Below are 25063 nucleotides of genomic sequence, written 5' to 3'. Positions count from 1 at the left end.
ACTGGTGTACATACTACACTAGTGCAATAAGTTAGAGTAAAACAAACATACTTCTTTTCACTCTAACTTACTGCAGCAGTTCAGCAGCACAGCTGGAAAGAACAAAGCTTATAATACTCAAGTAAAGTAACATGACATTTTGTTATTATTATATAAAAATATTTCTTTATTATTTATTATAACAATACCAAAGGGGAAAACGATAAAGTATTCTTTACGTGACTACAATATGCTTTAGATACGCCCTAACTGCCGGTGGTTTTTAACGTTCGTCTTTTTCTCTCCGACGTGCAGAAACAAGGACAGCCTCTAGAATCAGTGGTGATTTGATAAGGTCTTCAAATCTTGGCACAGATTCGTTGATTTCGAGTGGCTAATCAGGCTCCCGCGTTTTTCGCGTAAGATTAAAACGTCAAACATTTTTTTTTGTATTATAAAAATTTGTATCGTTTTCTATAATTCGTTTCCTTTTTTTTTTAGCTAACTTTGATGTGTTTGCACGACGATTATTTTGTGCTTGATCATTGTGCTGAAGGCCACGTGGCCGTATAAATAAAGGAACGTTGTGGATAGAATTATATTACAGTTTATTGCAATTACAATTGAACAACGATGACGGGACGCGTGGCTGTGGTACGTAATTGCTTTGCTTTGTTAATCCTTTTTTTTTTTCTTTTAATTAACCGTAGTCTGATCCAAAAGAATGATTTTGATCTGGTCTTTTTACTTCGCTTTGTACTTCTTGATATTTAATTAGATTTTATTTTATCTTTAGTGGAAATATATTTATTTTATGCGAGATCTACAAGAATCGGCAGATTTCCGCTAATATTACGTTATATTCTGGTTAGGTAACTGGCGGCAATAAGGGCATAGGCTTTGCCATTGTCAAAGCTCTTTGTCAGCAATACGACGGGATCGTCTATCTGACAGCTCGCGACACCACGCGTGGCTTGAATGCCGTCGACGAGCTGAAAAAGCAGGGTTTGGACCCAAAGTTTCATCAGTTGGACATCAATGATGACAACAGTGTCAATACATTCAGAGATTACTTGCAAAATACATATAACGGCCTCGACGTTCTGATTAATAATGCAGCCATAGCATTCAAAGTAAACGCACAGTAATTAATAATCGAACTGATATTGTTTCACATATTTACAACTCTTTATTTAAGGCTTACTTTGATAGAAATTATTCAGTATATAATTTTGCAAAGTAACGTTTTATTTTTTTAATTGTATTTATTATAGACGAATGCTACCGAACCCTTCAGCGTTCAAGCAGAAGAGACGGTGCGAGTTAACTACTTCAGCTTGCGCAGAGTATGCTCTGCTCTTTATCCATTACTCAGACCGCACGCCCGCGTGGTTCACGTTTCTAGTAGCGCCGGGCGTTTGTCTAACATGACTGGCGAGGCGTTGAAACAAAAGTTCGCTAACCCGAACCTGACCGAGGCTGAACTGGACGAACTCATGCGCGAATTTGTCGAGTGAGCTCAATATTCTTAAATAAATTAATTTATTTATATGTTAAACTGTTGGAAAGATTTATACACGTGTGATTTATTTCTAGCGCTGCAAAAGCTGGAAAGCATTTGGAAGCCGGCTGGTCACGTTCCGCGTACGCGATGAGTAAGATTGGCGTTACCGCTTTAGCTTGCGTTCACCAGAACATGTTCAACGCAGATCCGCAAAAAGACATCGCGGTAAACGCGGTGCACCCGGGATACGTAGACACAGACATGACCAGTCACAAGGGAACTCTCACACCGGAACAGGGAGCCATAGCTCCTGTTTATTGCGCATTGCTACCCGAGAACACGGAGATAAAAGGGAAATACATTTGGCTGGATAAAACGTTGTCGGAATGGAAGTAATTGCACACAAACGAATTTACCAGATTGCATTAATCATTTTTAGAATATCTAACACGAACAAATAAATATACGAGGGACGTACTCACTCTAACAAAAATTAAATATTAATGTCCACCAAATAAATGTAAACCTGTACACTTACAAATATTTCTTATATTTTAAAGTAAAGCAAAGTAAATGTATGGAAGAATTGTTATATTATCCACGTAAGAGAAAAAAAAACTTTTTTTTATGAATATACAAGACGATTTCATATATTATTTTTATGCTAAATGTGAAAGATATATATAATTGAAGGGAGATAATGAATTTTTGATATCAACCATATTAGAATTGTAAACTATCTCGCTTGGGCGTTCATTGCTTCCCTTCTTGCTGCTTCAGTCAGAAGATGAATGTCTACTTCATCCACTGGAAGTTGCACGTATCTCACCACAGATCCGCGAATGAAGCAGTTCTTTACTGATAACTGCAATTTAAAATTTAATATACAAGACGTCGTATTATTATTAATATCAGGTTTAGCGCATTAATTTGTAAAAAAATATTAATTAATAATTTACCATGTGGGGATATTTCTCCGAATCTGTCACACTGATATCAGCCAATTTTATGTTTAAGTACTGGTCAACAGAATACAAAGTGCCACAGATGCTGAAACAAAAATCTCATAATGCAATTGCGACTTTAAATTACATTGTAGTCGTGTAATGACTTACCTGAGGTCATTCTTCAATTCTACTACTACGTCCTTTCCAATTAAGGATTTAAAAAAGGAATAGAACAACTGCAATTAAATATATAAAATAAAAACACAGAATTAATTTTTTTAATTCAGATACATCGCACGGGGAAGTCGAATGTTACTAAAATCCTCACTCAATTGTTTAATACTCACCATAATTAATCCTCGGGGTCACTATATTCGCATATGTCGGCTTATAATTATTTATAATGAGAAATGCGTTGCGTCTTGCCGATGAATTGGTAACCTAACTTATAAGAGAACCACAAAGCGGCAAACCGACAAGAGCGAAGCATGAAACTCCGGTTTGTTCCTTGCAGTTGTTCTGAACTGAGGCAACCGGGCGGGCAAACTGAGCAAACCTAAAGCTTCTAAAGCTGAATTGTCACACCGACAACATCACGAAGAACTTGTTTCGACATCGTCGCTTTTACGAAACGTAAAATATCAATATATATATTATTTTATTAAATACAGATATGCAAATTAATGTACAATAAACCAAATGTAATTTTTTTAATTTATACCTTGCGTGTTTCGATGTGTTAATAATGTGTTTGCTAGTCGATGTAACTCAGCGGGACTTTGGACCTGGTCATCACTGATTAAGAACGGCTATTTTTTTATTTTACAGATCGACGATCCAAGTGAAAAGAAACGCACAGAACTCCGCAACAATGTTTTCCACCTGCGTGAAGACGCTGCGAAGCACGAGCAAAGTAAGCAAGCGTCCTCCTCGAGTTAAATTTCCCTCAAATTGTTAAATTCTTACGAGCATCGCTCGATTTCAGTTCAGCTCACTCGTACGCTACGAGTCTACCTTGGTCATCGCGGAGCACAACAACGAGAGTCTCCTGCCGCTCACCTGCAACACATTGACAGCTGCCAAAAAGATCGGTGGTGACGTCAGTGTCCTAGTAGCCGGTACCAAGTGCGAAACTGTGGCCCAAAATGCATGTAAGGCCAAGGGAGTGTCCAAGGTCTTCCTCGCGGACAGCGACGCGTTCAAGGGCTTCACTGCAGAGTCCTTGACGCCGCTCATACTCAAGCTCTGCAGTGAGCACAAGTTCACGCACATACTGGCTGGTGCAAGTGCATTTGGCAAAGCCCTGCTTCCCAGAGTCAGTTCACGTTTCATTATTACGTTAAGAATTAACACCAGCAGTGTCAGTTGTGTATGCTAATTTACATATGAATTTCTAATTAAGGTTGCAGCTAAGCTGGATGTATCTCCGATAAGCGACATCACGAACGTAAAGGCCCCCGATACCTTCGTGCGTACTATCTACGCCGGCAATGCCATCCAAACTCTCAAGTCCAAGGACAACGTGAAGGTAGTGTCGGTGAGAGGCACTGCCTTTGAATCTCTGCCTCTGGAGGGTGGCGATGCCAAATGCGAGAGTGTCCCCGTTGGCGATTACACCGCCAATCAAGTAGATTACGTTAAGCAAGAGCTAAGCAAGTCTGACAGACCGGAATTGACGTCCGCCAAGGTGGTGATCTCCGGCGGGCGCGGAATGAAGTCAGGGGAAAACTTTCAGCTGTTGTACACGCTGGCGGATAAGCTTAACGCGGCAGTAGGAGCGTCACGCGCCGCGGTCGACGCCGGTTTCGTGCCGAATGATATGCAAGTCGGGCAGACTGGAAAAATTATTGCACCCGTAAGTTAAACAGCAGTAATAAATTAATAATTAATTAATAATTAATGTAACATGTTTTATTGTTGGCTCTGTTCTCGAAGCTTTCTTAATTCTTTGAGTATAATAAAATTAAATTAAATTAAATTTTAGAATCTCTACATAGCGGTCGGAATTTCGGGAGCGATTCAACATCTCGCCGGTATGAAGGACTCTAAGACGATTGTGGCTATCAATAAAGATCCAGAGGCTCCTATCTTCCAAGTAGCGGATTACGGATTAGTCGCGGACTTGTTTAAAGCCGTTCCCGAGCTAACAGAGAAATTATAAATACCTTACGTAGAGAAATTATATTGTATTCATACAGTTATTTTTGTTACTATATTGTATTATAACACGATACGCGAGATTAAAATTTTTATGACAGTTTTACCAAAGGTCGGTTCGTTGTCATTACAACTCGTTAACTTCAATAAGTTGTAAAAACAACAAGTGTTTAGTTGCATCTACTGCATCTATTAATTAATTTATCATTTAAAGGTTAGAGTATCGATGCGCGAGAAGCGCAAGTTTCTGTATTTCTGCGCTATAAAATTAATTTTTTTCTGTGAAATATAGAACAATTTATATAAAACAATACATCATACATTTGGAAATTGATAATCTTTTTCATAGAAATAAAATATTTTATTTACGGTAAGTGCGTTTATAATTTAATGTGGAAGTTATAGAATTTAAACGATTTTTATAGGTTATACACTTTTCCTTGCAGAAAATATTATTTTATGACAATCGATTTATTTATTGAATTTATTGAACCTTAATAAAATTTGTTATATTTCCATTAGATTAAAAAAAGTCTCCAAGTTATCCAAATAATTTTATTATTAATAACAAAATTTTTTATTTCAGTACAACATGCAAAGTATTCGTCAGTGCATCAAACACTTAGTTTCGTATGGGAAATCTGCTACAAATAGGACAAATGTACTGTCAACTGTCACAAACCTTACTCCAGCATGCAATTTTCATATTTCCGCACTACGGTGTAAAAACGAATTGAAAGACGATAAGACCAACTTTCATTTTCTAACGTACAATGAAAGTATATTTCCACCACAAAAGCCGGGCGAAGAAAGACGGCCTGCTGTAAGTTTATTACGCAAGTTTTTTTAACTACCAAGTTGCGTCATCAAATTGTTAATAATTGTATATTATTATATATTTGTTCGTTAGTACGTGTGCCATATGAAGGCTAATATAAAGTACAGCCCGAAAAAAATGTGGTACATCGCGAGCTTTGTACGAGGAATGTCCGTGGACGAGGCTGTGAAGCAGTTAAGTTTCTTATGTAAAAAAGGCGCGGTAATTGCAAAGGAAGTTATATTGGAGGCTCAAAATCTGGCCGTTCAAGAGCATAACGTTGAGTTTAAAAGTAATTTGTGGATCGGTGAGTGTGTCAACTAAATTAAGTGTCAGTTTAAATAATTGTTACGTACAAATAAAATTTACAAATCGATCTACTTATTTATTATATTTGAATAATTTGATTAAGCATTATAGAAATAAATGTTTTTCTTGCAGCGGAATCATTCTGTAAAAAAGGTATCGTAATAAAGGGTATACGACGCCACGCCAAAGGACGTATGGGAGTAATCCATTATAGGTATTGTCATTACTTCGTACGCTTGGAGGAAGGTCCGCCGCCTAAAATTTATCACCTACCGTATCCTAAGACTGGCGAGGAACTGTTGGAAGATTACATGAAAAGTACACATAACCGCAAAATACCGAACTCTTTGTAATACCGTAAATACATTATTAACATTGTTAAATAAAGACTAATTGTAATTATAATTATTGAAATAATTCACTACAAGCAATTTTTTGACTATTGTAAGACTCGTTTTATTTTCGGTTGTACATTATTCGAGTGATAGTAACATACAAGTTGCATTGATATTGAACAGATGACATTTTATTTTCAAGATACACCAGCAATATTTTTATTAATTATTTGGAGATACAGAACTAGGTGATTTACAACTTTAGCTTAGTTCTTCTCCAGTGACGCCTTTTTGCATTGTACCTGAAAACAGAGGAAGAAAAAATTTTTAACTTTAATATAAACCCTTATAATCTTTAATCTTTTATTAGATAATTTTTATATTATTAAATTACTTTAAATTATTTTATAATTATTTTTTAATTATAATTATTTCAGTGATTTATGTATTAATTTAAAAAAATATATTTTATGAAATCATATACAAGAAACCGGGACACATACTTAACCTATACAGGTAAATTAAAAGTAACGTAATTATCCTTACAGTTTAAATAAGCAAGTGCATTTTTTTACGCCACGTACAAACGTAAACAATATCCCTTAATTAATTAATTAATTAATTAAGCTCGAACCTACCGAATGGTATTGCCAGTGCGCATTCTCACCCATTGTGGAATCGGTCTGTTTTGCTTCAGCTTCTTCGCGAGCTTCCGCTTGATGATAAACGTTTTGTGAGCCGACTGAAACAGACACGAAAGAAAATCAGAACCCACAGCCGCGACCGCTGAGCACTTTCGCGTGCAAAAAATTAAGATCGCAACAATATAAACGGATAGAATTAACAAAACTCACCATCGCGCCTACTGACGCTTCTCCAACAACACGTGAAGTGAAAGATCGTGAAGCACGAACGTTCCACATGTGTTCACAAAACACTTTTCGCGAAACCATCTGATAGATGGCAACAACTATATTCTCTATAGTGATTGGGCCACAGACTTCTATATTATAGAAGTCTGTGGATTGGGCTCTTCTTTTGGTTCGTTTCGCGGCGTCAAATCGCGCAGTGGTTTTTCTTTCGCTCTCCACTCCTTGGCCAATCCGCGTTCAACAAGTACGACGTCGCGGCCGGGAGGCAAACCGATTGCTGTTGCTCGCGGAGTCGACGACAGGTCCAGTCACGTCCCAGCGCTGCTCAGCTGTGACGATGCGCGTGACGTAACCGTGCAATTGAATCGGTCGGTGTGAAGTATCGCGGGGCTTGGAGTTTCACGCGTGCCTCGGTGTTATTTACCATTCTGCCTCGTCACTACGTTCGCGTGACTCCTTGGGAATGGACAGCAATAAAGATGAGGCGGAGCGGTGCACGGAGCTCGCCGAGCGGTATATGCGGGAACGAAAGTACGAGGAGGCTGAGAAGTTCGCCCGCAAGGCCCAGAAGCTCTACCCGACGAAGAAGGCCGAGGGTAAGTGACCGTTCCTCTTTCTCCCCCCCGTCTCTGCAAACTGTTGCATTGATCCTTGTGCACCTGGGTCACGCTGGACCTTCAGCTTCTGCGAGAGTACATTTTTCCTTTCTTGACAGCAGTTGTGGTAAAATTTAATAATTGTACTTGCAGATTTGCTGGCGGAAGTGGCAGTGTTGTCCAAGCAGAACGGGAAGCCCGAGACAGCTGAGCCTAACGTTAGAAAGCGACAAAATGTGGCTAAGGAAAGTACACATTCTCAGAGTAATGCCGATTACTCGAAAGAGCAGATGGATCACGTGAAGAGGTTCGTATTCTGGCGTTATTTTTATTGCTTGAGAGATATCTTGCATTATGTGCAAAGAATACTTTAATTACTTTGTATAAATGTATGTATTTTTATTTTATTTTATTTTATAATTTTTTTTATTTTATTTTTTATTTTATTTTATTTTTTATTTTATTTTATTTTATTTTTTATTTTATTTTTTTATTTTATTTTTTATTTTATTTATTTTATTTTTTTTTACTCGATTGTCACAGGATAAGAAAGTGTAAGGATTATTACGAGATTCTGGGGGTCAACAAAGATGCCACGGATAGTGATATTAAGAAGGCTTACAAAAAACTGGCACTTCAATTGCATCCCGACAAGAATAAAGCACCCGGTGCCGCCGAAGCATTCAAGGGTGCGTTTAAAAGGAGAAATTGTGCTTAGTTACTGCACAGGTATTTGGACTTATGCAAGAAATATGTTTTTGTATAGCTATTGGCAATGCAGTCGCGATTCTTACGGACCCAGAGAAGCGGAAACAGTACGACATGTACGGTTCTGAGGAGGAACGCATGCAGAACGCGCACAGTCGCGCAAGTCACACGCATTACAATTACACTCGTGGATTTGAAGGTAGAAGTGTTAAAACTCGTTAAAATATACAAATTTGTGCATTAAATTTAACTTTTTATCGTCTTTTTAGCTGATATTACAGCTGAAGAGCTGTTTAATATGTTTTTCGGCGTCAGCTTTCCTCAGCAAGAATTTTATATGCGTCGTCCAGGCGGAAGATGGATGCGGCAGTCGGAAGCGCAAGCACAACATGCTCATTCTCAGCAAGCAAACGGTTACACTACGTTTCTTCAGATGTTGCCAGTTCTGTTGTTAATATTGTTAACTATGATGAGCAGTTTTTTCATATCTGACCCGGTATATAGTCTGCACGCGAGTTCGTAAGTATAATTAATAAATTATTTCAATATTAATCTATTTTTTTTTTCGGATAAAATAAAACTTTTTTTTACAGAAAATATTCCGTGGCGAGAACAACTCAGGTTTTGAAAGTGCCATATTACGTTAAAGAGAACTTTCACAGTGAATACCAAGGGAGTTTACGTAGGCTAGAAATTTCAATTGAGGAGGAGTACGTGAGTAATTTGAGGCAAACCTGTGCCAGAGAGAAGAATTATCGTACGTATCTCCTTTGTCTCGGTCATGTTTTTATATACTTTAAAAAAATATTTTTTTTAGTTTAAATTTAATTTAAAATTTTATTTAAAATATTTTTCGTGTATTTTTTTAATAGGAGAAGGCATAATGTGGAAGGCACGCAACTTGGGAGACCAAGATCTGTTTATGAAGGCTAAAAATTTGGAAACACCCTCGTGTAGGAAGCTACAAGAACTGCAGGCATTATAGATAAAGTATATACGCTAGACATAGGAGTTTCGTGTGTTGTAGATGTATGTACGTTATATTTACATATGTATAATTACCTTTGGGTGTATAACGGAGTTTGTTATAAATTTTACGTGTAAGGTATCTTTATACACTCAGAGTAAGTCGTATTTCGAGACCAATCGAGCTCGCGCAACACACACACTTGAGCTCCAGCCGTTCACTTCACGTGCGAATCGCATAACGAACGAGTAAATAAAGTTATAGCCTTAATTTCTTTTACTTGAGTGAAAATGCGTACGAGAAAGTATTCTTCGGTTCGTCGTAATTTTTTTTCTCTCAAAATAATCATGTCTATTAGTCATAAATATACTTAAAAGAAAAAAAAGAACAAAAAAAAAAAAGAAAAAATTGATAAAAACTGCAAAAGAAAAATGTAATATACGTGCTATTACCTCTTCATCTTTTTAAAGCAAAATATCGTATTGTGAAATATTAGGAGGTAATGATCATTTTGAATACTCAATTATTTACTATGAGCAAACAAAATGAAAGCCTAGTACTTGTAAGTACGATTGCATAGGTAGCATAGACGAAAGGAATATATCACGCGTATATAAGTATGTAAACGATTTCAGAGACTCGCAGGGTCCAATTTATTTCGTAACGACGCTTTTCTCCATTGCAATTAAATTGTAAATCTGTAGCAATTTATATTTTACACTCGGAATGTGATTGCACAACCGACGTTGTTAGTACGTGCTATTTCTAGCGACTTTTCATGATGTACACATTTGCAATTATTGTACAGTTTAACAAAAAAAGGCAGGAAGCAATTTGACAATGTGTTCGATTAATTTTAATTTTTTAATTAGTCTCTTTTTAATAGCACTCTGTTTTTAAATATTTATTTTATTACAAATATACAAAACTCAAATTTAAATCATTACACATGTATATTATGCCGAATTGCTTCTCTATTAATATATATATACATATATATATTACGATAAATAAGTAATAATTGTTATTACTATTATTTCAATTTTTTTTTTTTTTTTTAATAATCTTATGATTGCAAACGATATTTTGATGCAGAAAATTGTTTGTAATCTGTCTTAAGTTCATTATTTTCGTGTACAAACAAAAAGAAATTCAGTATTTATTACTAATTGATTCATATCAAGTGTTATGAATTTTCGTTGATATAATATATATCTTGTTTTAATATATAAGTAAGTCAACAGGAACAGAAAGGAACATTTTCACCCGATATTGAGTTGGCGATTAATAAATTTTCTTTCCCACTTTCAAAATACTTGAATTTATTTGAAAAGTTAATTTCTTTTTTTTTTCTCAAGGTAAAGTAGCATAAAATCGACCTCACGAATAAAGATACTTTGTAATTTGCTCGCACGTATTATTTTATTTTTACCTGTTGATTTACTATCTGATATGAAGTTCATTAGTAAAACATTTTACCCAATCAAAATCGTGGAAATTATTTTGATCTCCATCGCAGGACTGGAGTAGCCGTTAGCCTGATAATTGTGTGATTCCTGCCGCGTGTAAACGTAGTAAGTCCTCGGAAAAATACTGAGGAAAAGTGGTTTATTTAGTGGTTATTTGCCTTCTTCTTGCATGCAATATGCGTCTCTAAACTCCGAAGCTTCACGTGCGAGCCGTATTATCTCTAAAACTGGCGGCTCGCGACTACTTTGAAGATTTTCAACACCAAACGCATGACAAACATGTCACCGATGCGGGAAAGCCTACGAGATTCCAGCGGCGATTCTGGTATGTAAAAAAAAAAAACTACGAATGCTCACACGTTTTTCCAAAGTTCTTTTATTCAATGAAACATTAATTTATTACATTGCATTTATAGAATTAAATAAGCTTGGCCAGCGAGGTATCTTTTTTGAGGTTATCTTTCCCAGATTGTTATTCCATAAAATAGTATAACATTTTGCATTTATTCCAGGATCAGTTGTTTCGTTCGACATTATCTTTTTCGAAGTTATGTTTTATATAATAATAGAAAAAAAAAATCTCTAACTTTGTTTTACTTTCAGGTTCAGAGTCGGACAACGCTTCGGGGTCTTCAAGATCTAGTCGAAGCGGCAGCCGGGCGTCTCAGGCTCCAGTGCAGACGTTGAGCAATGCTAGGAGCGAGCACTCCGAGGACGAGAACGGGGCACCGGCTTCTCCTACCTCGCCGGCATCTCCAGCTTCCCCGGCTTCTCCAGCTTCTCCAGCCTCCCCTGCTTCTCCAGGTTCGCCCGCCTCACCAGGATCACCCGGCTCGCCAGCCTCACCTACGTCCAACGTCAGCGGCGGTCGTACGTCCAGATCCGTCAGCCAGAATCCAACCGAGCCGAACAAACTGGACGGCAAGTCCGACAGCCGGTCTGGGTCACCAGCCGGCTCTGGCTCGCGACGTTCGAGCGTGGACTCCGTCCGCAGCGAAACGTCCGGCTCGCCTAGGTCGCGAAGCGGGAAATCCGGTTCGCCGCGATCTAGAAGCGGCACGCCGGAGTCGGCGGCCTCCCGCAGCTCGGCGGAATCTCGGAAGTCTGCCCGTTCGCGTTCGCAGTCTCCGCGCGGCAGCGTGCGCTCATCGAGCCCGAAGTCGCCAGTCAGCTCGAGGTCTAGGTCGGTAGAGAGAAAGTCTAAGACTCCGGCGTCCCCGGCGTCCAACGCCTCCGGTGACGAGTCGCCGAAGAGTCGCAGGTCGCGGAGCGTATCGTCGCAGAGGAGCAACAAGTCCGCAGGCTCGTTCGCGTCGGCGAAACAAGAGAGCTCGAAAGAGTTTGAAAAGAGGTCCAAATCCAAAAGTCCCAAGAACGACAAAAGCGACAATGAGTCGAACAAGTCCTTTAAACAAGCAGGTTTGTGTCGCCAATTTACTAATTAAAACGTTTAAAAGGTTCTTTTTGGTTTGTGCTAATTCATTTTATTGTTTGATTTTCTTTGTTTAATTAGATCGAAGCCCCAAGTCCGATGAAAGTGAGGACGAGGATCGAGGGAAGAGTAAACGAGAACATAGCAGTTCTGGCTCTGACACAGAGAAGACTGTTAAACGGGCCAAGCCAGTGATACAATCGGACTCGGACAACGAGACAGCCGACAAGGAGAACAGCGTCGCTCCCACCGCGGACGCGCTGTTCGGTGACGCAAGCGACATTAGTACTGACGACGAAAAAGAAAAAGGATTAGAGGTGAAAGAGCGAAGCCGTAGCCGAAGCAAAAGCAGGAGCAAAAGTCGCAGCAGAAGTAAAAGCAGAAGCAGAAGTCGGAGTAGAAGTAAAAGTAAAAGCAGGAGCAGAAGTAGAAGTAGGAGCCACAGCCGCGGCAGGTCTGAAAGCGGCGGGGAAGGTCCAAGTCAAGTCGTTGCCGAAGACGTAAGTTCTCGAGAAGAGAAATAAACAATTCTACTTTCCCGATTAGAAAACCGTATGTTAATATTAATTCTTTATGCAGGAGGAAGATAAAGACAAAGAGGAAGAACCAGAGCCGCCTCCAGAAACCCGTATCGACGTTGAAATTCCGAAAATCACCACCGACCTGGGACGCGAAATTCACTTCGTTAAGCTGCCTAATTTCCTGTCCGTCGAGACGCGACCGTTCGATCACGAGACCTACGAGGACGAGATCGATGAGGAAGAGACTCTAGATGAAGAAGGTCGCGCCCGACTGAAACTCAAAGTTGAGAACACGCTGCGATGGAAGGATATTTTTAACGATGAGGGCAAAATGGTAAAGCAGAGCAACGCGAGATTTGTCAAATGGTCGGACGGCAGTATGTCCCTACATCTGGGTTCGGAAATCTTCGACGTGTACAAGCAGCCGCTGCAGGGTGACCACAACCACCTTTACATTCGACAGGGTACAGGTCTCCAGGGCCAAGCGGTATTCCGCACAAAATTGACATTCCGGCCGCACTCCACCGAGTCGTTCACGCACAGGAAGATGACGATGTCCTTAGCCGACCGGTCGCAGAAGACCTCCGGGATCAAGGTTCTCTCTCAGGTGGGAATGAACCCGGATCAGAACAGATGCGAGTTAATGAAGGTGGGTATTCGCACATTAAAAAATTGCTTGCCGTTTCGATATTTCTTATTGTTCTTTTTCTTTATTTTTAGAAAGAAGAAGAGAAGCTGCGTATGTCTGTACGAGTTCAGAATAAAACGAAAAAGAGCACCGGTGGTATTAGAAACACCAATCGTGCCACAGGAGCATACAGCGGCAACGCTTATCATGACGACGGCTCCGATGATGAGGGTGCAATCTCATTGGCAGCCATAAAAAATAAGTATAAAAAGGGCGCAGCGATTCCTTCCAAAGGTTATTTTTTTTACATTCTTTGCATTACATTTAAATAAACTTTAAATTAAAGTATATATAGTTTTTTTTTTAATATTTTTTTTTAATGTATATGTGGTTTATTTCAGCATCAAATATTTATTCTTCTGACGAAGAGGGGTCCGATATTGAAACACACAGACCCAAGAAAAACATTAAAGGAAAGATCCTTAAAGATTCAGACGAAGAGTCTAATTCCGACAGTTCCGTGGGCAGCGGCGGCGAAGATATTTAACTTAATGTAAATAAAACGATAAATACATGTATTAAATAGTTAAATGTGAAAGCAAATTAAAATAAATTGGTAAGCAGCAGTTTTCTGTAGCGAGCGACGTAAATCGCTAACAGGATTAATTATTAACGCAGAGTGGGAAATTACACTGCGATAACTATTTTTCAAAAGTAGTAAGTTTATTATTTAACATAACTGCAGTTCTGCAAAAGTCATATAAAATAAACGTTGACCAAATGTCCATTAAAAATTATCGTGTATTAAGTAGTATTTCGACAGTGCGTGCCATATTTTTATCCTTATCTTCGCACGTTAATTTTTCAATAGGCTCGATTTTCGTGAACCTCAGCCGGGGAGAGGGAACTTGGAATTTAACAGCTTCAATGATAGTGCTTTCTGCGCGAGAGTTTCTCTCGCATAAGTATCCCAAATTTTGTTATCTAAATTGACTCGAATAATTTTTATGGCAAGAACGACGAAATAATGACGCACGGAAAACTTTTAGAAGAAATGACTGTCCGTAATGCCTCCGCAACACCTCATTTACATAACATACAACAAAATATGAGCTTTATTAGAACTCAGATAGAATTTGTTTTCCGTGTACAACAAAAAGCAATTTTTTGTTTACGAAATAAATTGCGCAAGTAAGCGGAGCTCTCTTGAAAGCCTCGTGTCACTGTATATTGCGTACAGTCGACCGTTGAATTCTATCGTGTTGAAAAATTTCGTTAAGATATCTTTTTGAGAAACATTAGAGTTAGGTATTTTCCATTTCCTTCGACGGTATATTCGATAAAAATAAATTACTTTGCCTCGATTGACACAGTCAGTGTGGTGCAATACTTAGAAACAAGTTGCAGACATCCTTAGCAGATCTCGCGTACTGACCATGCGTTACGAACACTACGTACTTCAATTGAAACAACGAATATCCCTTACTGGCAGGTATGCTTAATAGCTTCGCGGTATTCGCCAATGCAACCCAAGAGATGGCCGATTTGACTAGACTACGATCTTAAAGTGGTAATCCTCCTCAACGGTACCCTATAGAAGCGCTCAATCAGGTCACTCTATGCTCCATTGTATACATATATATTACAGTTCGTAAGTTCTAATTTAAACTAGGATTCCGCCCTATGTCCCACTGTATCTCAATCCATGGCCACTTCGTTTGCAGGACCGTCAGCATGGGGTTACTGTCCATAATGCACTTGACAGTGCACTCCAGCAGCACCGCCTGGCCTTTGTGGTACTTCACTCTGTTCTCTGGGTTGCTGCGCTGCAGACCGTTGTAGTGGTACAAGACGAACATATCTGGGCACATCTGCGGCTCCTCGGGAAAGAATTCGTCCATAAACGACGCGAGCAGTATTATTCCTAAGTTTTCGCCGTCCAGCTTTTTTCTCATGATGTCGACGCTGCAAGAACATTTCAACGTGAGACTCGCGCTGAAGTTATTTCTGTCAGAAATTTAATGTTAATGTAAGTAAAAAATGAGCACGTACTATTCCGCATCGGCCACTAATCCCAATTCCCGTAAAACGTCCTGCAGCAAATTTGCCGCGATAAAATTGTTTCCCTCCGGGTCAAAGCGCTTGAAAATTCTTCGCGCTTGCTCTGACGGCGTTTCCGGGCTCACCAGACGCTTCTCCGTGGAGAAGAGCACGGTTAAATGCGTATCCGATCCCAGCACCCAAATCGGGTGCGACGGCGACTTCAGAAACGTTCCCACTTCGCAATACCGTAAATGCTCCAAAAGAGTGAGAAATCCCACCGTGTTCTGCTTGTCAATACCGCGTAATTCTGTAAAATTCGTATATTAATAGTATACATATAATTAAATTGAAACGATGGCGATTAAATGTACAGGTAAGGAAAAATCGAAATCTTACTTAATCCACTAATATTTTGATCGTGATCCCAGACGTGACTGACTGCTCGACCGGTGAGCATTAAATTTATTAAACTTTGGCTTCCGTATCCGTAAGTGGAGTCGATCATGGGCTCCGTGGGATCCGACATTTCGAAGCATATCTCCGAGACGCCCTTTGTACACATCACCGTATAGAGTAATAGCAGGATGCCGTACTGCTCTTTCAGCATTCCGATTCGTTCCGTGAAGAAATCCTCTACATCATCAATGCTACTTGTCGTAAATATCCTAAAATAGATAATGAAATTATCAATTTATTAATATACTTATTTAATTTATATTTATATATATTTAATTTTTATCAAAACGTAGCAAAATGTACCTTAATTGAGAATGAAAAACCTCTGACTCCAATGACGCCTGCTTCGAAGCTTGCGCGTCGCTAATTTGATTACTTTCGCTAATGTCTTTGCCCGAGCTCGCGGTCGACTCTGCTGATTTTGCGTCAACGTCCTCCCTGCCGGACGCGAAGCCGTTCGAATCGATCGCGTGTACCACCGTATACTTGGGATCCTGAGTGTTAGCTGCTTGATTTATAATCTCGGACATCGCTTTCACGAGTAGCTGATCACACTTCTCGGGCTTTACGGTCTTCCAAGTAATAACATCGCTTTCTAGAAGTAGCTGCTTCAAAATAAACGCCTGAACTGCCGCTATCACCGCGCAGGGTCCACCTTCCCTCTGTATGAGCGCAGTCGGCTCATCCAAGCTAAAGTAAAAGCCTGTAAGCAAAATAAGCCATTATACAATTATAATACATAAATATTTAACAGTAGATAGCATATTTTACACTATTCTTGTTAGTTTTATCAACTTTTAGCTACATTATGTCCTACATTCATTATATAAGAAGTGCATGCCATTCAACATTCATTCTATGTCGAAAAACTTAAAAACTATTGACTCTAGATTGGCCGTCAGGTGAAAGTCTTTGCTTGGATCAGCCGGGGAGGAGTGACGAACGAGTTCCCCGGGCTGTTTTTCGTTAATATGATCGCGGCTATTGTCGCCACTGGTTAACCATCGAACCAGGATTACGACTTGCGGGTATATTTTTCGTGTGGTACCTTGCGCCCATTGCTTGAAGACGTCCTCCTTGACGGCTGAACCCCATAAGAGGGTTTTAACGTTTTTCAGGAGCTCGTCGTCGCCTGCGACGGCATTATCGGCCATTATCCTTCGGGTACGCGCGATAATACGGGAGATCAAAACGCGCCGTGCCCACGAGCCTTATCTGCCGGCGATCATAATACCCGTCACGGTATTACTACTGTCTGGACGTCGTGTCTCGCAGAAACGTCGGTCGCATGTAGGCAACACCCCGATAACCTATTTCACGCGACGGAAAACGGCCAAGCACGCCGCCATTTTGCGCCGCTTTCTCTTCCGTAAAGTGCATCGAAGACGAACGCGATCCTTCCTCCACCTCCCGCCCACTTAGCGGTGCTCAGGAATCGATATCTCGAACAACTTCGAGAGAGCGGGCCGCGCTGGCGCGCACTCGAGACCGCAGGTTTGAATTCAACGGGTTGAATTAATTCGGCCACTTTATCTCTTTCTCATTGAATCTGCATTTAAAGTTATTTATTTAAAATGATTAATTGAAAATAAATTTTAATAAAGCGACGACTTCGGTGCCGATTGATAATGTTTGTAAATCACCGCTCGCGGTCGACTTACATAATCGCTTTTATATAATCCATGCAAATATAATTTGCCGATGTGTCCGACGATTTCCACTGCCCTTATTACTGCGTGCGGCTCTTTTTTTTCTTTTTTTTTTGCCCAGGCGTAAATTACGCTTAAGCGATCGTACTTTAATACGACGTGCATGCACAGCCTTATCTCGATAAAATAAATAACGCGCCGTTTCGTGCGTTATATATAGTATACACATTATTCGTTATTGCTCGTAATCGAGCATTCTGAGTGAAAGTAAATGCTCATAAATCTACGACCGTGGGCAAGAAGGCGTTTTGCGATGGCTTGACACCGCGTTCTCGCGATTTCAAGAAAAATGCGAGGAACATTTCGCGAAAAGCCGAAGAGCTTAATTTTGTTCCGGAAAACAAATAAAAAAAAACATTTTACCTCTCTTCGTTCTTGGAAAGAATATTGAGTAGAACGTCTAGAAAGTCTCGTGGCAATTTTCAGAAATAATTAATATTTTATTAATTAAAAAAAAAAAAAAAAAAAAAAAATTGAGCTTTGAAGTAATTTTGAGATGTATAAAATTGTTATTTGAATCGTTTTCTTTTACATTTCTTTTCGTTTCAACGACCCGCGGTCGTTTATACATATATGTTGCTTTATTTGGGCTCACTCTTCTCGTTTTGATTCACGGTACGGTACACCGAAAGGTCGTTCAAATCGAAATGGGAAAAACAATACTTCTCGAAGCGACGTGAGCCAGTCGGTCCAAATACACGCGCCAGGAAACGTATGTATTTTTCGGAAAACATGTTTCCGAGTTACACGAAGGTACGTAATCTTCTATAACGGGTGTTTTCTCCTCGAGCACGCACTTGTACGCTAATCACGTAGCGTAATTAGATTCCGCCGGACCTAACGAGTCATAATTGCTGGTAGCTGCTCGCGAGTAATCGCGCATACTTTGTTACAGTTCCGAGGTCTTATGAGTTCGCGTTTGCGAGCGGAACCGCCGTGAGATATCAAGACGCGGAAGTGGTTTGCCTCTCGCGAGCTCGCTCGCGCATTCGCGTAATCGTGCCGCGTTGGTAATCCTAAAGACCGTGTCAGACTATTAAGATCAAAGATTGGTCTGGAATTCGGCCGGCCGAAGCGGAGTTTTGTTGAATCATACGTAATATTGGCTTCCCCTTTCCACTGACACCAGTTCGAATTCGATCGCAATTTGATACGGGCTTACTTAATGAGTCCATCCGTCCACCAGCGCGAATGAAACTCCTTTTTCGATTTAATCCATTCGGAAACTTCCATTCGCCGCTTATAAAACGCGAAACGAGGCGAAGCGTGTCTCTTCTCGGCTCCAAGGCGAGCGGCGACCTTCCGCCGCTTTCGGCACCGAGGGCTGACCCATTCATACGATCTTTCTTTGCCGGTAGTCGCGAGGTAATAATCGGGGAAAAGTATCCTTCCGTTATATAAGCCGGACCTCATTGTCAAGTAGCCGTTCTGCAATCGGGGCCCCGCAAATGAATGAGCGCGTCGCCGGGCATCTCTTCGCGCTCCGAAACGCTTCGCAGGTCCCGCTGAAAGAAATTAGCGCCTTCCGACCGCATGTGGCATCACCCTCGGTCATGGTTCCGGACGAGATTTTACGCGGATCGCGCTGATGAAGTCCAAAGATGCGGGCGGGCTGTAAAAGTAACGTCAACAATTCAGTTCTATTAATACAAAAAAAAAAAAAAAAATATATGAAGAGTTTGCGTCATTCTTTTTGTCACGATTACGCCAAATTGTCATTGTTTCAACTTTCTGCTCCTCTTGGCGGTCTACCTCCCGCATGGTCCATCGCAGATTGGTGAACCGTGGCGGTTCCGGCTCTGCTTTCGCTTTCGTAGTGTCGAAAGAACGGAACAAAGTTAGAATCTACGCGCGCACCGTCATCACGTATGTACGTCGATGTTCTGGTATCATAAGTAATTCGCGGGTACTCGGAAATATCGCAAGCCGGCGTAAAAGTGAAATGCCGGCGCGGTAACATTAAGCCGACAATAAAAGCGGCCGTTACGAAACGGCTGGCAAAGTAAAAAAGGACGGATTATCATTTCCTTAGATCGCGCAATTGCTGTTCCTGTACTGTATCATCGAGGCTGGCTCGATGGCGGTTACGTTTGTCGTGGAGTCGCATGGCAAATCGGACGACGAGCCCGTGACGACTGTGACCGACACCGAGGACTCCAAGGTGGACCCGTTAATTTACGAACACGCGATGCTAACGGCCAAGAATATACTCGAGTGTCGACTGGAGCAGACATCGTGCTTCAATCAGAGCCACGAAAAAATAGAAGGTAAGCAGAAATCTTTTGCAGCGCGATATATTGCACTGGAAAAGAAAAAGAAATAAAAAAAAAAATTATTTGATCTCACACACAGGTATAAATATAACCATTCGAGCTCGAGACGGGTCGCAAATTCAAATCAGTCATCGAATCAAGAACTTCGCGTCCAAGTCGCAACAGTACAGGTAAAATCTCTCACGCGAAAATTACGCGGCTTTAAAGTACACGCTGGTTACATTAAAACGTTTTGTGTATTTCTAGCTTTTTGAAACGTCTGAAAGCCTACATCGAAAGAAAGAGGGACGAGGGATCCTTGGACGCTTCTCAGGAGAAGTTGCCGATAAACAGGACCACGTCTGACAAAGTTTCCAGCCCTTCCGCAACAAACCCGCCGTCTGTGCTAACAGATAATTATCAGACTGAGAAAAATCGTAGCTCGCTAAAGAAACACAACGCCGATGGCAAAGTTGGCAATAAAACGTAGTTTAATAACTGCGGAGTTAAGTTAGGTAGTAATGACAGTCCGTTCGATTCGTGAGATCGCCATCTCCGGCAAAGATGATTTTTTAAAGTGGCGGGTTTAAATTAAATAGTACTTCAAAGGAGCGTCACGAAGTGAAGGTTGAGTCTGGACACTCGGGCGCGGCGTATTCGTCGCGTAATAAGACCCTCGTGGCTCAATTAGCATCGCGATAAGTATAAGATGCGACATTATTAGAAATTAATTTAACGCTCGACCGACAATCGTGCTTCACCCAGAGGAAAACAATTTACTTTCCATTTTGCAGAATAAAAGATTGAAATTTAATTAAACGGGCACTCAATTAAGCGTGGCCGAATTTCTACTTTCATAAAATTATTATTTATGTTAATTCTTTTTTTTTTTTTTTTTTAATAATATAAATTATATTTCGTTATGTTTTATATATTATATATATATATATATATATTTATGCGCGCAAGTTGAAATATTTTTTCCAATTATTTGTAAGCAGTTTTATATATACGATTATTCATCGAATGCGCATAGAAAACTTTTTATTATGCAATACGGATGATTCTCAATGTTTCTCTTTAACAAGAAAGGAAATTTTAATTCTTGAAGTTATAAGAATATTTAAATTACAAACAGTATTTTATTATTTAACAGCCTCCGAGTTGATTTATTTCATAATCGAGTCGAACGTAGGAATAATTCGAATATCCATATCTCGCGAGCGATATTTGAAAGATATAAACCCATTCGAAGTACCTTAGGACATTCTTCCGAACTATCATTTTTAATCAACACCAAGATTTTACGGGAAATAATATATCGTTATTGCGAGGCTTTTACCAAATCATTTGTCGGTTAAATCGCGGCGCGTTTGAATTTTCTGATGCTTTCGCAAGTTTTAACGACGTTAAGGCGCGCGTGGTGAAATTCGTGCGGTGAAATTTGTCCGTTAAATCGGGCACGATGAAAGAGCATCGCCGAATTACGCGCCAGGTGACCCGTTTTGCGATCAGATAATTCACGATACCAGGCGACTCGCTTGGATTAGTTAATGGTAGAACAAGCGCCTTCCTCATTCGCTCGCGCTAATGTCTCGCTTCTAATCTTCGTCGCTTCGAATCCTTTGAGAATTGACGTACGCGGCGATGGTAGTGGCGCGCAAAAAGAGAGAAAGAGAGAAAAAAAAAAAAAGATTAATTGCATTCGTCAGATTGCGATGAAGTTAGAGCCGCGCTCCCGTTCGGGTTCCGGTTTGGCGGCCCGGTATTCGCTCGGCCCGCTGGTGAATCGCGCCGTTTTTTAGCGCGGACTCTTGCAACACGAGCTGGCGCGTACTCGCTGTAATTAGTTTGACTTTCACCCATCGTGGCCACCGAACGGATGGTCTCTCTCGGATGGCGAGCTGGACCCAAGGCTGCTTTCGCGACGCGGGTCCGAATAATCCGGATCAAAATAGCCTGCGATTAGATCGACTTGTGCTCCTCGTTCGAATTCAATTTTTTTTTTTTACAAGATCAATTCTAGGGAGTACGAATTTGTTAGTCACAGGTCGAGATAATCCGAATAAAAATAGTTCGCGATTATGTGATTAGATACAGACTCGCGTTCCTCGCTTTGATTGTTTTTGAAATACCAAAGAACGATTACCGTTCCTATCTAATCGCAACCGCGCATCATTTTCGATCCGCGCCGCGAAGGCAGCGGCGTCAAGTAATTTAAGTGACATTTAAGTGACATCACTGTGTATGTAGGGGGACCCGAGACCCAGCTATTTCGCCGCGGCAACGGGAACATAAATTTTTCGATAGACGCAAGATATATATCGGTCAAGGGCAATATGTTGGTCTCCTCTCTTCAACCTGCGCCTATTTCTCGCCACCTCGCTTTTCCTCTCGCTCTTCCTTTCTCGCCGGCAATTACCATATTACGTACATTAAACGGGTCACTAGTCCCGCAGACGAGAAGCTTGGAATCCGCAATGGGCACCGCGTTAAGCGTTGGCGAGACGTATTAATAGACATACTCCTCTTCAGCGGCTCCTGTCAACCTTAAGAGACATCGAAAGTCGGAATTCTCCGCATTATCAAGCGGCTTTCGAAAGATATATTAGGAGAGTCCGCTTTCGCGAATTTGGGAATCTATCGATTGACGATCTAAGGGCGAGAGAGGGAGAGAGAGAGAGAGAAAAAGAGAGAGAAAGCGTCCGTATAATGACGATTGCGACACCTTCGGACACTTGGAAGATTACGCGAACGGAGGCCGAGATCTTCTATTGCCGTTTCCATATTCCGCGCCGTGGCTATCGTTTTGAAATTGTGCCACGGTAATGGGGATACAGATCGTTAAAGCTCTTGATCCCTCGCTGCGATTACGTCGCGTTGTGACGAAAAATAGCACGATTCTCTCTTCTCTCATCAAGGTGAATCGTTAACCTGGGAAAGATAGCAGTTGCTTTGCAAACTATATCGTCTGGAATGAGCTGCGCGAGGCGCGCATTTATTCGCTGCACCAACATGAGGGGATAAAAAAGAAAAAAAAAAATTATTATAATAACAGTTTGACGTCAATTAGCCAAGTTGTGACCAGAAAATTACGTGTTTGTTACAATCTGGTCAATATGACGTCGGATGAACGTTGTTTCGGCTTTGAAAAAGACCACGGGGTTCTGGGGATCTAACGTGAACGCGAGGAGAAGCGAGAGGCCAAGTGAACTTTCATACGAAAATCATAATTCGTTAATTGGAATCACCGACGGGGTTTTACAGTCTGCTGCGCGAGATCGTTGTCTCGAAATTGAAATTCCACCGTGCCGTTTGAAAGATCGCGGGGGATTGCATTTTCGCGCTATTATCCGATGCGGAGATAACGTAATAACATAACACAATACAACAATCTGCGTTATCTAAGGCATCGTTCAAACGCGGCTTCGAAAGTAGAAAACCGACTTGACGTGTTGCATTAAATATCGCAGCCCAGCAGAAAATAGCCGCGCACGGTGGGAAAAAGCGTCTCGGCGCTGAAACCAAGTGATTCTGCGTCGCGATTGTGGGCTCTTGGGTCGGCTAATACTTGCAATTCGAGCCGAAAGAAGGATTCGGTCATCGTTGATAAATCGCTCGGCGCCCGCAGAGCTCTTTCGTCGAATAGGCTTTTTCGGATAGCTCGCCGCGATAAAGATTCGATGCGATCGCTCGGCGGATCGCGAGCTGAAAATTTAGTGGAAAGTATGGAGAAACGTTGCATGCCAAGCGATGTCGGACTCTATGTTACATTGGGTAACAGAACGGGCAGTTGAGTAATGGCGTGAGCAAATCTAATGATCTTTCGAACGACACGGGGAAAAAAATTATTTTGTAGAGGCACAGTGGTCCCGGGAGCAATCGCGCCCACGCGCTCTTCTGCGACAGACCTTATTTGTATATGTACAAACGATTAATCATTCGCGAGTATATATATATGTGTGTGGACAAATGCGTATCTATGTTCCGCTGCCGCGGCTTTCGCGCATTTCGTCTAGGCGATTGATTTTCCAAGAGAAGCGGTACGTTGCGCAATCATTCGGGGTTTTTATGGCGATCCGATCGCTGACATGTCACTGCGGCTATGCGGAAGCGACTTGGGTCGCCTCGTTTTTAAAGACGTCAGCCGCTTTTATGTCGTCGAATAAATATTAATTTAATTTTTAGATTAAATTATAATTACGAGAATAATAATAGTAATTAATTGAGACGACATAATTGATATTTAAGCCCAGCGAAACGTTCTGAAAATCGATAATGTAAATACCCGACATGACTTGTGTTAACAAGACTCTTCTAAGTCAACGGTATGTGTCTCGAAGGCTAATTAAATCCGTTTCCGGACAGCCGCGTGTAAAATCGCGCCGACGGGGGTGTCTCGAGTGGTTGTTTGTCGAGCGAGAGCCCTTCTACGTGTGGTAACACGCGACGCCGAAGAGAACGCGCCGCGTCATATTGCGTACATATAATATTACGACGTGTAATATTACACATCGGGTACGTTCACTCGAACGGTTTTGCGATTAATGAACTGTCGACTCGCTCCGTTACTCGCGGGGCCAATGTGCATGCAAATAAATTTCTGGGTGTTTCATGATTTACCAAAAATTGCCTGCGAAAAATTAACCGAGATAAATTAATTAAGAAACGCTACAATGTCGCGTGTTTTCTTTTTTTTTTTTTTTACGTTTCCCTTTTAATAGATTCTTTTGAAAGACCAATCGAGAAGTACGACTTTGTTCAATCGTAATCGTAGATTTTTTTTTTCTTTTTTTTATTTTATCCAGATTATTTTGATCCTCGTCGCGAAAGTAGCCCCGGCAACGCGATCGCGACGATAAGAAGAGGAAAAAGAATCGAATTCACCGAGGCGTGAATTCTCCTCTTCGCCTCTTCGCACGAAATCGGATTGTCTTCAAGTTCTTCCCCGCGACAATACGTCCCCCCGTCTCTTCTCGCCGGAACAATAGCGAGGAATAACATAAATCCACCGTTTTCGCTCCTATGTACATAATGCACTGAATGTAGGAAAGTATTCCGTACCGAAATCGCGTCTCGAATCGGGGATCCTTTTTAATTTCGAGCCTCCCACGTTTCGAAATGCCGACCGTCGCCAATTAAGATGCTACGTGACCGCACAAATGGTAACATGACCTAAACAATCGATACCACTCACGGCGGCCAGTAAAACGATCATAAATATTAGAAATTGCATTCTTTTCGTGCACCGGCGAAAGAGAAACCCGAGGCCGTCGAGATGGTTTATGATGCCGGGCCCGGTGAAAATCCCACGTTTCATTTATACATATATTCCATCGCGGGCGCATCTCCGCCGAGTGCA

General features: G+C 41.0%; 9 protein-coding genes across 10 annotated transcripts; 6 read left to right on the top strand and 3 right to left on the bottom strand.

Moving 5' to 3' along the window:
* The first annotated feature begins 106 nt into the window (after nucleotides 1–106).
* LOC139104955 (carbonyl reductase [NADPH] 1) lies at nucleotides 107–2699 on the top strand. Of its 2 annotated transcripts, XM_070660758.1 has the most exons (6): nucleotides 107–121; nucleotides 239–398; nucleotides 481–633; nucleotides 852–1112; nucleotides 1254–1492; nucleotides 1576–2699. In XM_070660758.1, the coding sequence occupies exons 3-6, from the start codon at nucleotides 613–615 to the stop codon at nucleotides 1877–1879; spliced, it is 825 nt and encodes a 274-aa protein (XP_070516859.1). In that variant the 5' UTR covers nucleotides 107–121; nucleotides 239–398; nucleotides 481–612; the 3' UTR covers nucleotides 1880–2699. The 2 variants fall into 2 exon arrangements, with proteins under 2 accessions (XP_070516859.1, XP_070516860.1); XM_070660759.1 differs by lacking the exon at nucleotides 107–121 and having other exon boundaries at nucleotides 234–398.
* LOC139104963 (U6 snRNA-associated Sm-like protein LSm2) lies at nucleotides 2060–2931 on the bottom strand. The gene is made up of 4 exons (XM_070660769.1): nucleotides 2778–2931; nucleotides 2599–2666; nucleotides 2443–2533; nucleotides 2060–2348 (listed from the first exon to the last, which is right to left on the bottom strand). Exons 1-4 carry the CDS (start codon nucleotides 2778–2780, stop codon nucleotides 2220–2222), a joined length of 291 nt encoding a protein of 96 aa, XP_070516870.1. The 5' UTR covers nucleotides 2781–2931; the 3' UTR covers nucleotides 2060–2219.
* Nucleotides 2932–2941: 10 nt separating this feature from the next.
* On the top strand, nucleotides 2942–4698 carry Wal (electron transfer flavoprotein subunit alpha wal). The gene is made up of 5 exons (XM_070660757.1): nucleotides 2942–3063; nucleotides 3259–3343; nucleotides 3416–3745; nucleotides 3833–4285; nucleotides 4415–4698. Exons 2-5 carry the CDS (start codon nucleotides 3302–3304, stop codon nucleotides 4589–4591), a joined length of 1002 nt encoding a protein of 333 aa, XP_070516858.1. The 5' UTR covers nucleotides 2942–3063; nucleotides 3259–3301; the 3' UTR covers nucleotides 4592–4698.
* Nucleotides 4699–4795: 97 nt separating this feature from the next.
* Nucleotides 4796–6140, top strand: Mrpl22 (mitochondrial ribosomal protein L22). Its single transcript, XM_070660762.1, has 4 exons — nucleotides 4796–4957; nucleotides 5174–5410; nucleotides 5498–5711; nucleotides 5846–6140. Exons 2-4 carry the CDS (start codon nucleotides 5180–5182, stop codon nucleotides 6064–6066), a joined length of 666 nt encoding a protein of 221 aa, XP_070516863.1. The 5' UTR covers nucleotides 4796–4957; nucleotides 5174–5179; the 3' UTR covers nucleotides 6067–6140.
* A 77-nt stretch (nucleotides 6141–6217) lies between these two features.
* Rpl39 (ribosomal protein L39) lies at nucleotides 6218–7010 on the bottom strand. The gene is made up of 3 exons (XM_070660770.1): nucleotides 6903–7010; nucleotides 6687–6790; nucleotides 6218–6350 (listed from the first exon to the last, which is right to left on the bottom strand). Exons 1-3 carry the CDS (start codon nucleotides 6999–7001, stop codon nucleotides 6302–6304), a joined length of 252 nt encoding a protein of 83 aa, XP_070516871.1. The 5' UTR covers nucleotides 7002–7010; the 3' UTR covers nucleotides 6218–6301.
* Nucleotides 7011–7229: 219 nt separating this feature from the next.
* LOC139104952 (dnaJ homolog subfamily B member 12) lies at nucleotides 7230–10504 on the top strand. Its single transcript, XM_070660755.1, has 7 exons — nucleotides 7230–7516; nucleotides 7670–7823; nucleotides 8060–8205; nucleotides 8283–8423; nucleotides 8494–8743; nucleotides 8818–8981; nucleotides 9097–10504. Exons 1-7 carry the CDS (start codon nucleotides 7384–7386, stop codon nucleotides 9207–9209), a joined length of 1101 nt encoding a protein of 366 aa, XP_070516856.1. The 5' UTR covers nucleotides 7230–7383; the 3' UTR covers nucleotides 9210–10504.
* Nucleotides 10505–10601: 97 nt separating this feature from the next.
* Nucleotides 10602–13867, top strand: Atu (Another transcription unit). The gene is made up of 6 exons (XM_070660741.1): nucleotides 10602–10985; nucleotides 11264–12079; nucleotides 12174–12592; nucleotides 12672–13262; nucleotides 13334–13535; nucleotides 13643–13867. Exons 1-6 carry the CDS (start codon nucleotides 10931–10933, stop codon nucleotides 13786–13788), a joined length of 2229 nt encoding a protein of 742 aa, XP_070516842.1. The 5' UTR covers nucleotides 10602–10930; the 3' UTR covers nucleotides 13789–13867.
* A 76-nt stretch (nucleotides 13868–13943) lies between these two features.
* LOC139104948 (ubiquitin carboxyl-terminal hydrolase MINDY-3 homolog) lies at nucleotides 13944–17120 on the bottom strand. The gene is made up of 5 exons (XM_070660747.1): nucleotides 16789–17120; nucleotides 16044–16443; nucleotides 15681–15949; nucleotides 15294–15591; nucleotides 13944–15206 (listed from the first exon to the last, which is right to left on the bottom strand). The coding sequence occupies exons 1-5, from the start codon at nucleotides 16892–16894 to the stop codon at nucleotides 14900–14902; spliced, it is 1380 nt and encodes a 459-aa protein (XP_070516848.1). The 5' UTR covers nucleotides 16895–17120; the 3' UTR covers nucleotides 13944–14899.
* A 1015-nt stretch (nucleotides 17121–18135) lies between these two features.
* LOC139104887 (uncharacterized) lies at nucleotides 18136–21232 on the top strand. The gene is made up of 4 exons (XM_070660634.1): nucleotides 18136–18202; nucleotides 19482–19716; nucleotides 19802–19892; nucleotides 19969–21232. The coding sequence occupies exons 1-4, from the start codon at nucleotides 18164–18166 to the stop codon at nucleotides 20189–20191; spliced, it is 588 nt and encodes a 195-aa protein (XP_070516735.1). The 5' UTR covers nucleotides 18136–18163; the 3' UTR covers nucleotides 20192–21232.
* Nucleotides 21233–25063: the final 3831 nt, after the last annotated feature.

This window comes from Cardiocondyla obscurior, linkage group LG08 (genome assembly GCF_019399895.1).
Source record: "Cardiocondyla obscurior isolate alpha-2009 linkage group LG08, Cobs3.1, whole genome shotgun sequence".
Classification (NCBI taxonomy): Eukaryota; Metazoa; Arthropoda; class Insecta; order Hymenoptera; family Formicidae; genus Cardiocondyla; species Cardiocondyla obscurior.
The sequence above is the reverse complement of the archived record's forward strand: the minus strand, read 5'-3'. Positions and strand labels throughout refer to the sequence as shown.

What these genes read in the sequence shown, in the direction of transcription:
- Rpl39 (XM_070660770.1), bottom strand. Translation starts at nt 7,001, where the DNA reads ATGGTTTCGCGAAAAGTGTTTTGTGAACACATGTGGAACGTTCGTGCT. An exon ending in AAGCGTCAGTAGGCGCGATG is followed by an intron (nt 6,791 to 6,902) that starts GTGAGTTTTGTT and finishes TGTCTGTTTCAG; the next exon opens with TCGGCTCACAAAACGTTTAT. An exon ending in CGCACTGGCAATACCATTCG is followed by an intron (nt 6,351 to 6,686) that starts GTAGGTTCGAGC and finishes CTCTGTTTTCAG; the next exon opens with GTACAATGCAAAAAGGCGTC.
- Wal (XM_070660757.1), top strand. Translation starts at nt 3,302, where the DNA reads ATGTTTTCCACCTGCGTGAAGACGCTGCGAAGCACGAGCAAA. An exon ending in GCAAAGCCCTGCTTCCCAGA is followed by an intron (nt 3,746 to 3,832) that starts GTCAGTTCACGT and finishes TTTCTAATTAAG; the next exon opens with GTTGCAGCTAAGCTGGATGT. An exon ending in CTGGAAAAATTATTGCACCC is followed by an intron (nt 4,286 to 4,414) that starts GTAAGTTAAACA and finishes ATTAAATTTTAG; the next exon opens with AATCTCTACATAGCGGTCGG.
- LOC139104887 (XM_070660634.1), top strand. Translation starts at nt 18,164, where the DNA reads ATGTATTTTTCGGAAAACATGTTTCCGAGTTACACGAAG. An exon ending in TGTTTCCGAGTTACACGAAG is followed by an intron (nt 18,203 to 19,481) that starts GTACGTAATCTT and finishes TCATTTCCTTAG; the next exon opens with ATCGCGCAATTGCTGTTCCT. An exon ending in TCCAAGTCGCAACAGTACAG is followed by an intron (nt 19,893 to 19,968) that starts GTAAAATCTCTC and finishes GTGTATTTCTAG; the next exon opens with CTTTTTGAAACGTCTGAAAG.
- Mrpl22 (XM_070660762.1), top strand. Translation starts at nt 5,180, where the DNA reads ATGCAAAGTATTCGTCAGTGCATCAAACACTTAGTTTCGTATGGGAAA. An exon ending in GCGAAGAAAGACGGCCTGCT is followed by an intron (nt 5,411 to 5,497) that starts GTAAGTTTATTA and finishes TTTGTTCGTTAG; the next exon opens with TACGTGTGCCATATGAAGGC. An exon ending in TAAAAGTAATTTGTGGATCG is followed by an intron (nt 5,712 to 5,845) that starts GTGAGTGTGTCA and finishes TTTTTCTTGCAG; the next exon opens with CGGAATCATTCTGTAAAAAA.
- Atu (XM_070660741.1), top strand. Translation starts at nt 10,931, where the DNA reads ATGACAAACATGTCACCGATGCGGGAAAGCCTACGAGATTCCAGCGGC. An exon ending in GTCAAGTCGTTGCCGAAGAC is followed by an intron (nt 12,593 to 12,671) that starts GTAAGTTCTCGA and finishes TTCTTTATGCAG; the next exon opens with GAGGAAGATAAAGACAAAGA. An exon ending in CGCAGCGATTCCTTCCAAAG is followed by an intron (nt 13,536 to 13,642) that starts GTTATTTTTTTT and finishes GGTTTATTTCAG; the next exon opens with CATCAAATATTTATTCTTCT.
- LOC139104963 (XM_070660769.1), bottom strand. An exon ending in GAATTGAAGAATGACCTCAG is followed by an intron (nt 2,534 to 2,598) that starts GTAAGTCATTAC and finishes TTTTTGTTTCAG; the next exon opens with CATCTGTGGCACTTTGTATT. An exon ending in CGGAGAAATATCCCCACATG is followed by an intron (nt 2,349 to 2,442) that starts GTAAATTATTAA and finishes TTTAAATTGCAG; the next exon opens with TTATCAGTAAAGAACTGCTT.
- LOC139104948 (XM_070660747.1), bottom strand. Translation starts at nt 16,894, where the DNA reads ATGGCCGATAATGCCGTCGCAGGCGACGACGAGCTCCTGAAAAACGTT. An exon ending in TCAAAATATTAGTGGATTAA is followed by an intron (nt 15,592 to 15,680) that starts GTAAGATTTCGA and finishes CGAATTTTACAG; the next exon opens with AATTACGCGGTATTGACAAG. An exon ending in TTAGTGGCCGATGCGGAATA is followed by an intron (nt 15,207 to 15,293) that starts GTACGTGCTCAT and finishes ATGTTCTTGCAG; the next exon opens with CGTCGACATCATGAGAAAAA.
- LOC139104955 (XM_070660758.1), top strand. Translation starts at nt 613, where the DNA reads ATGACGGGACGCGTGGCTGTG. An exon ending in TGACGGGACGCGTGGCTGTG is followed by an intron (nt 634 to 851) that starts GTACGTAATTGC and finishes TATTCTGGTTAG; the next exon opens with GTAACTGGCGGCAATAAGGG. An exon ending in CTCATGCGCGAATTTGTCGA is followed by an intron (nt 1,493 to 1,575) that starts GTGAGCTCAATA and finishes ATTTATTTCTAG; the next exon opens with CGCTGCAAAAGCTGGAAAGC.
- LOC139104952 (XM_070660755.1), top strand. Translation starts at nt 7,384, where the DNA reads ATGGACAGCAATAAAGATGAGGCGGAGCGGTGCACGGAGCTCGCCGAG. An exon ending in CCCGACGAAGAAGGCCGAGG is followed by an intron (nt 7,517 to 7,669) that starts GTAAGTGACCGT and finishes TTGTACTTGCAG; the next exon opens with ATTTGCTGGCGGAAGTGGCA. An exon ending in TTACACTCGTGGATTTGAAG is followed by an intron (nt 8,424 to 8,493) that starts GTAGAAGTGTTA and finishes TCGTCTTTTTAG; the next exon opens with CTGATATTACAGCTGAAGAG.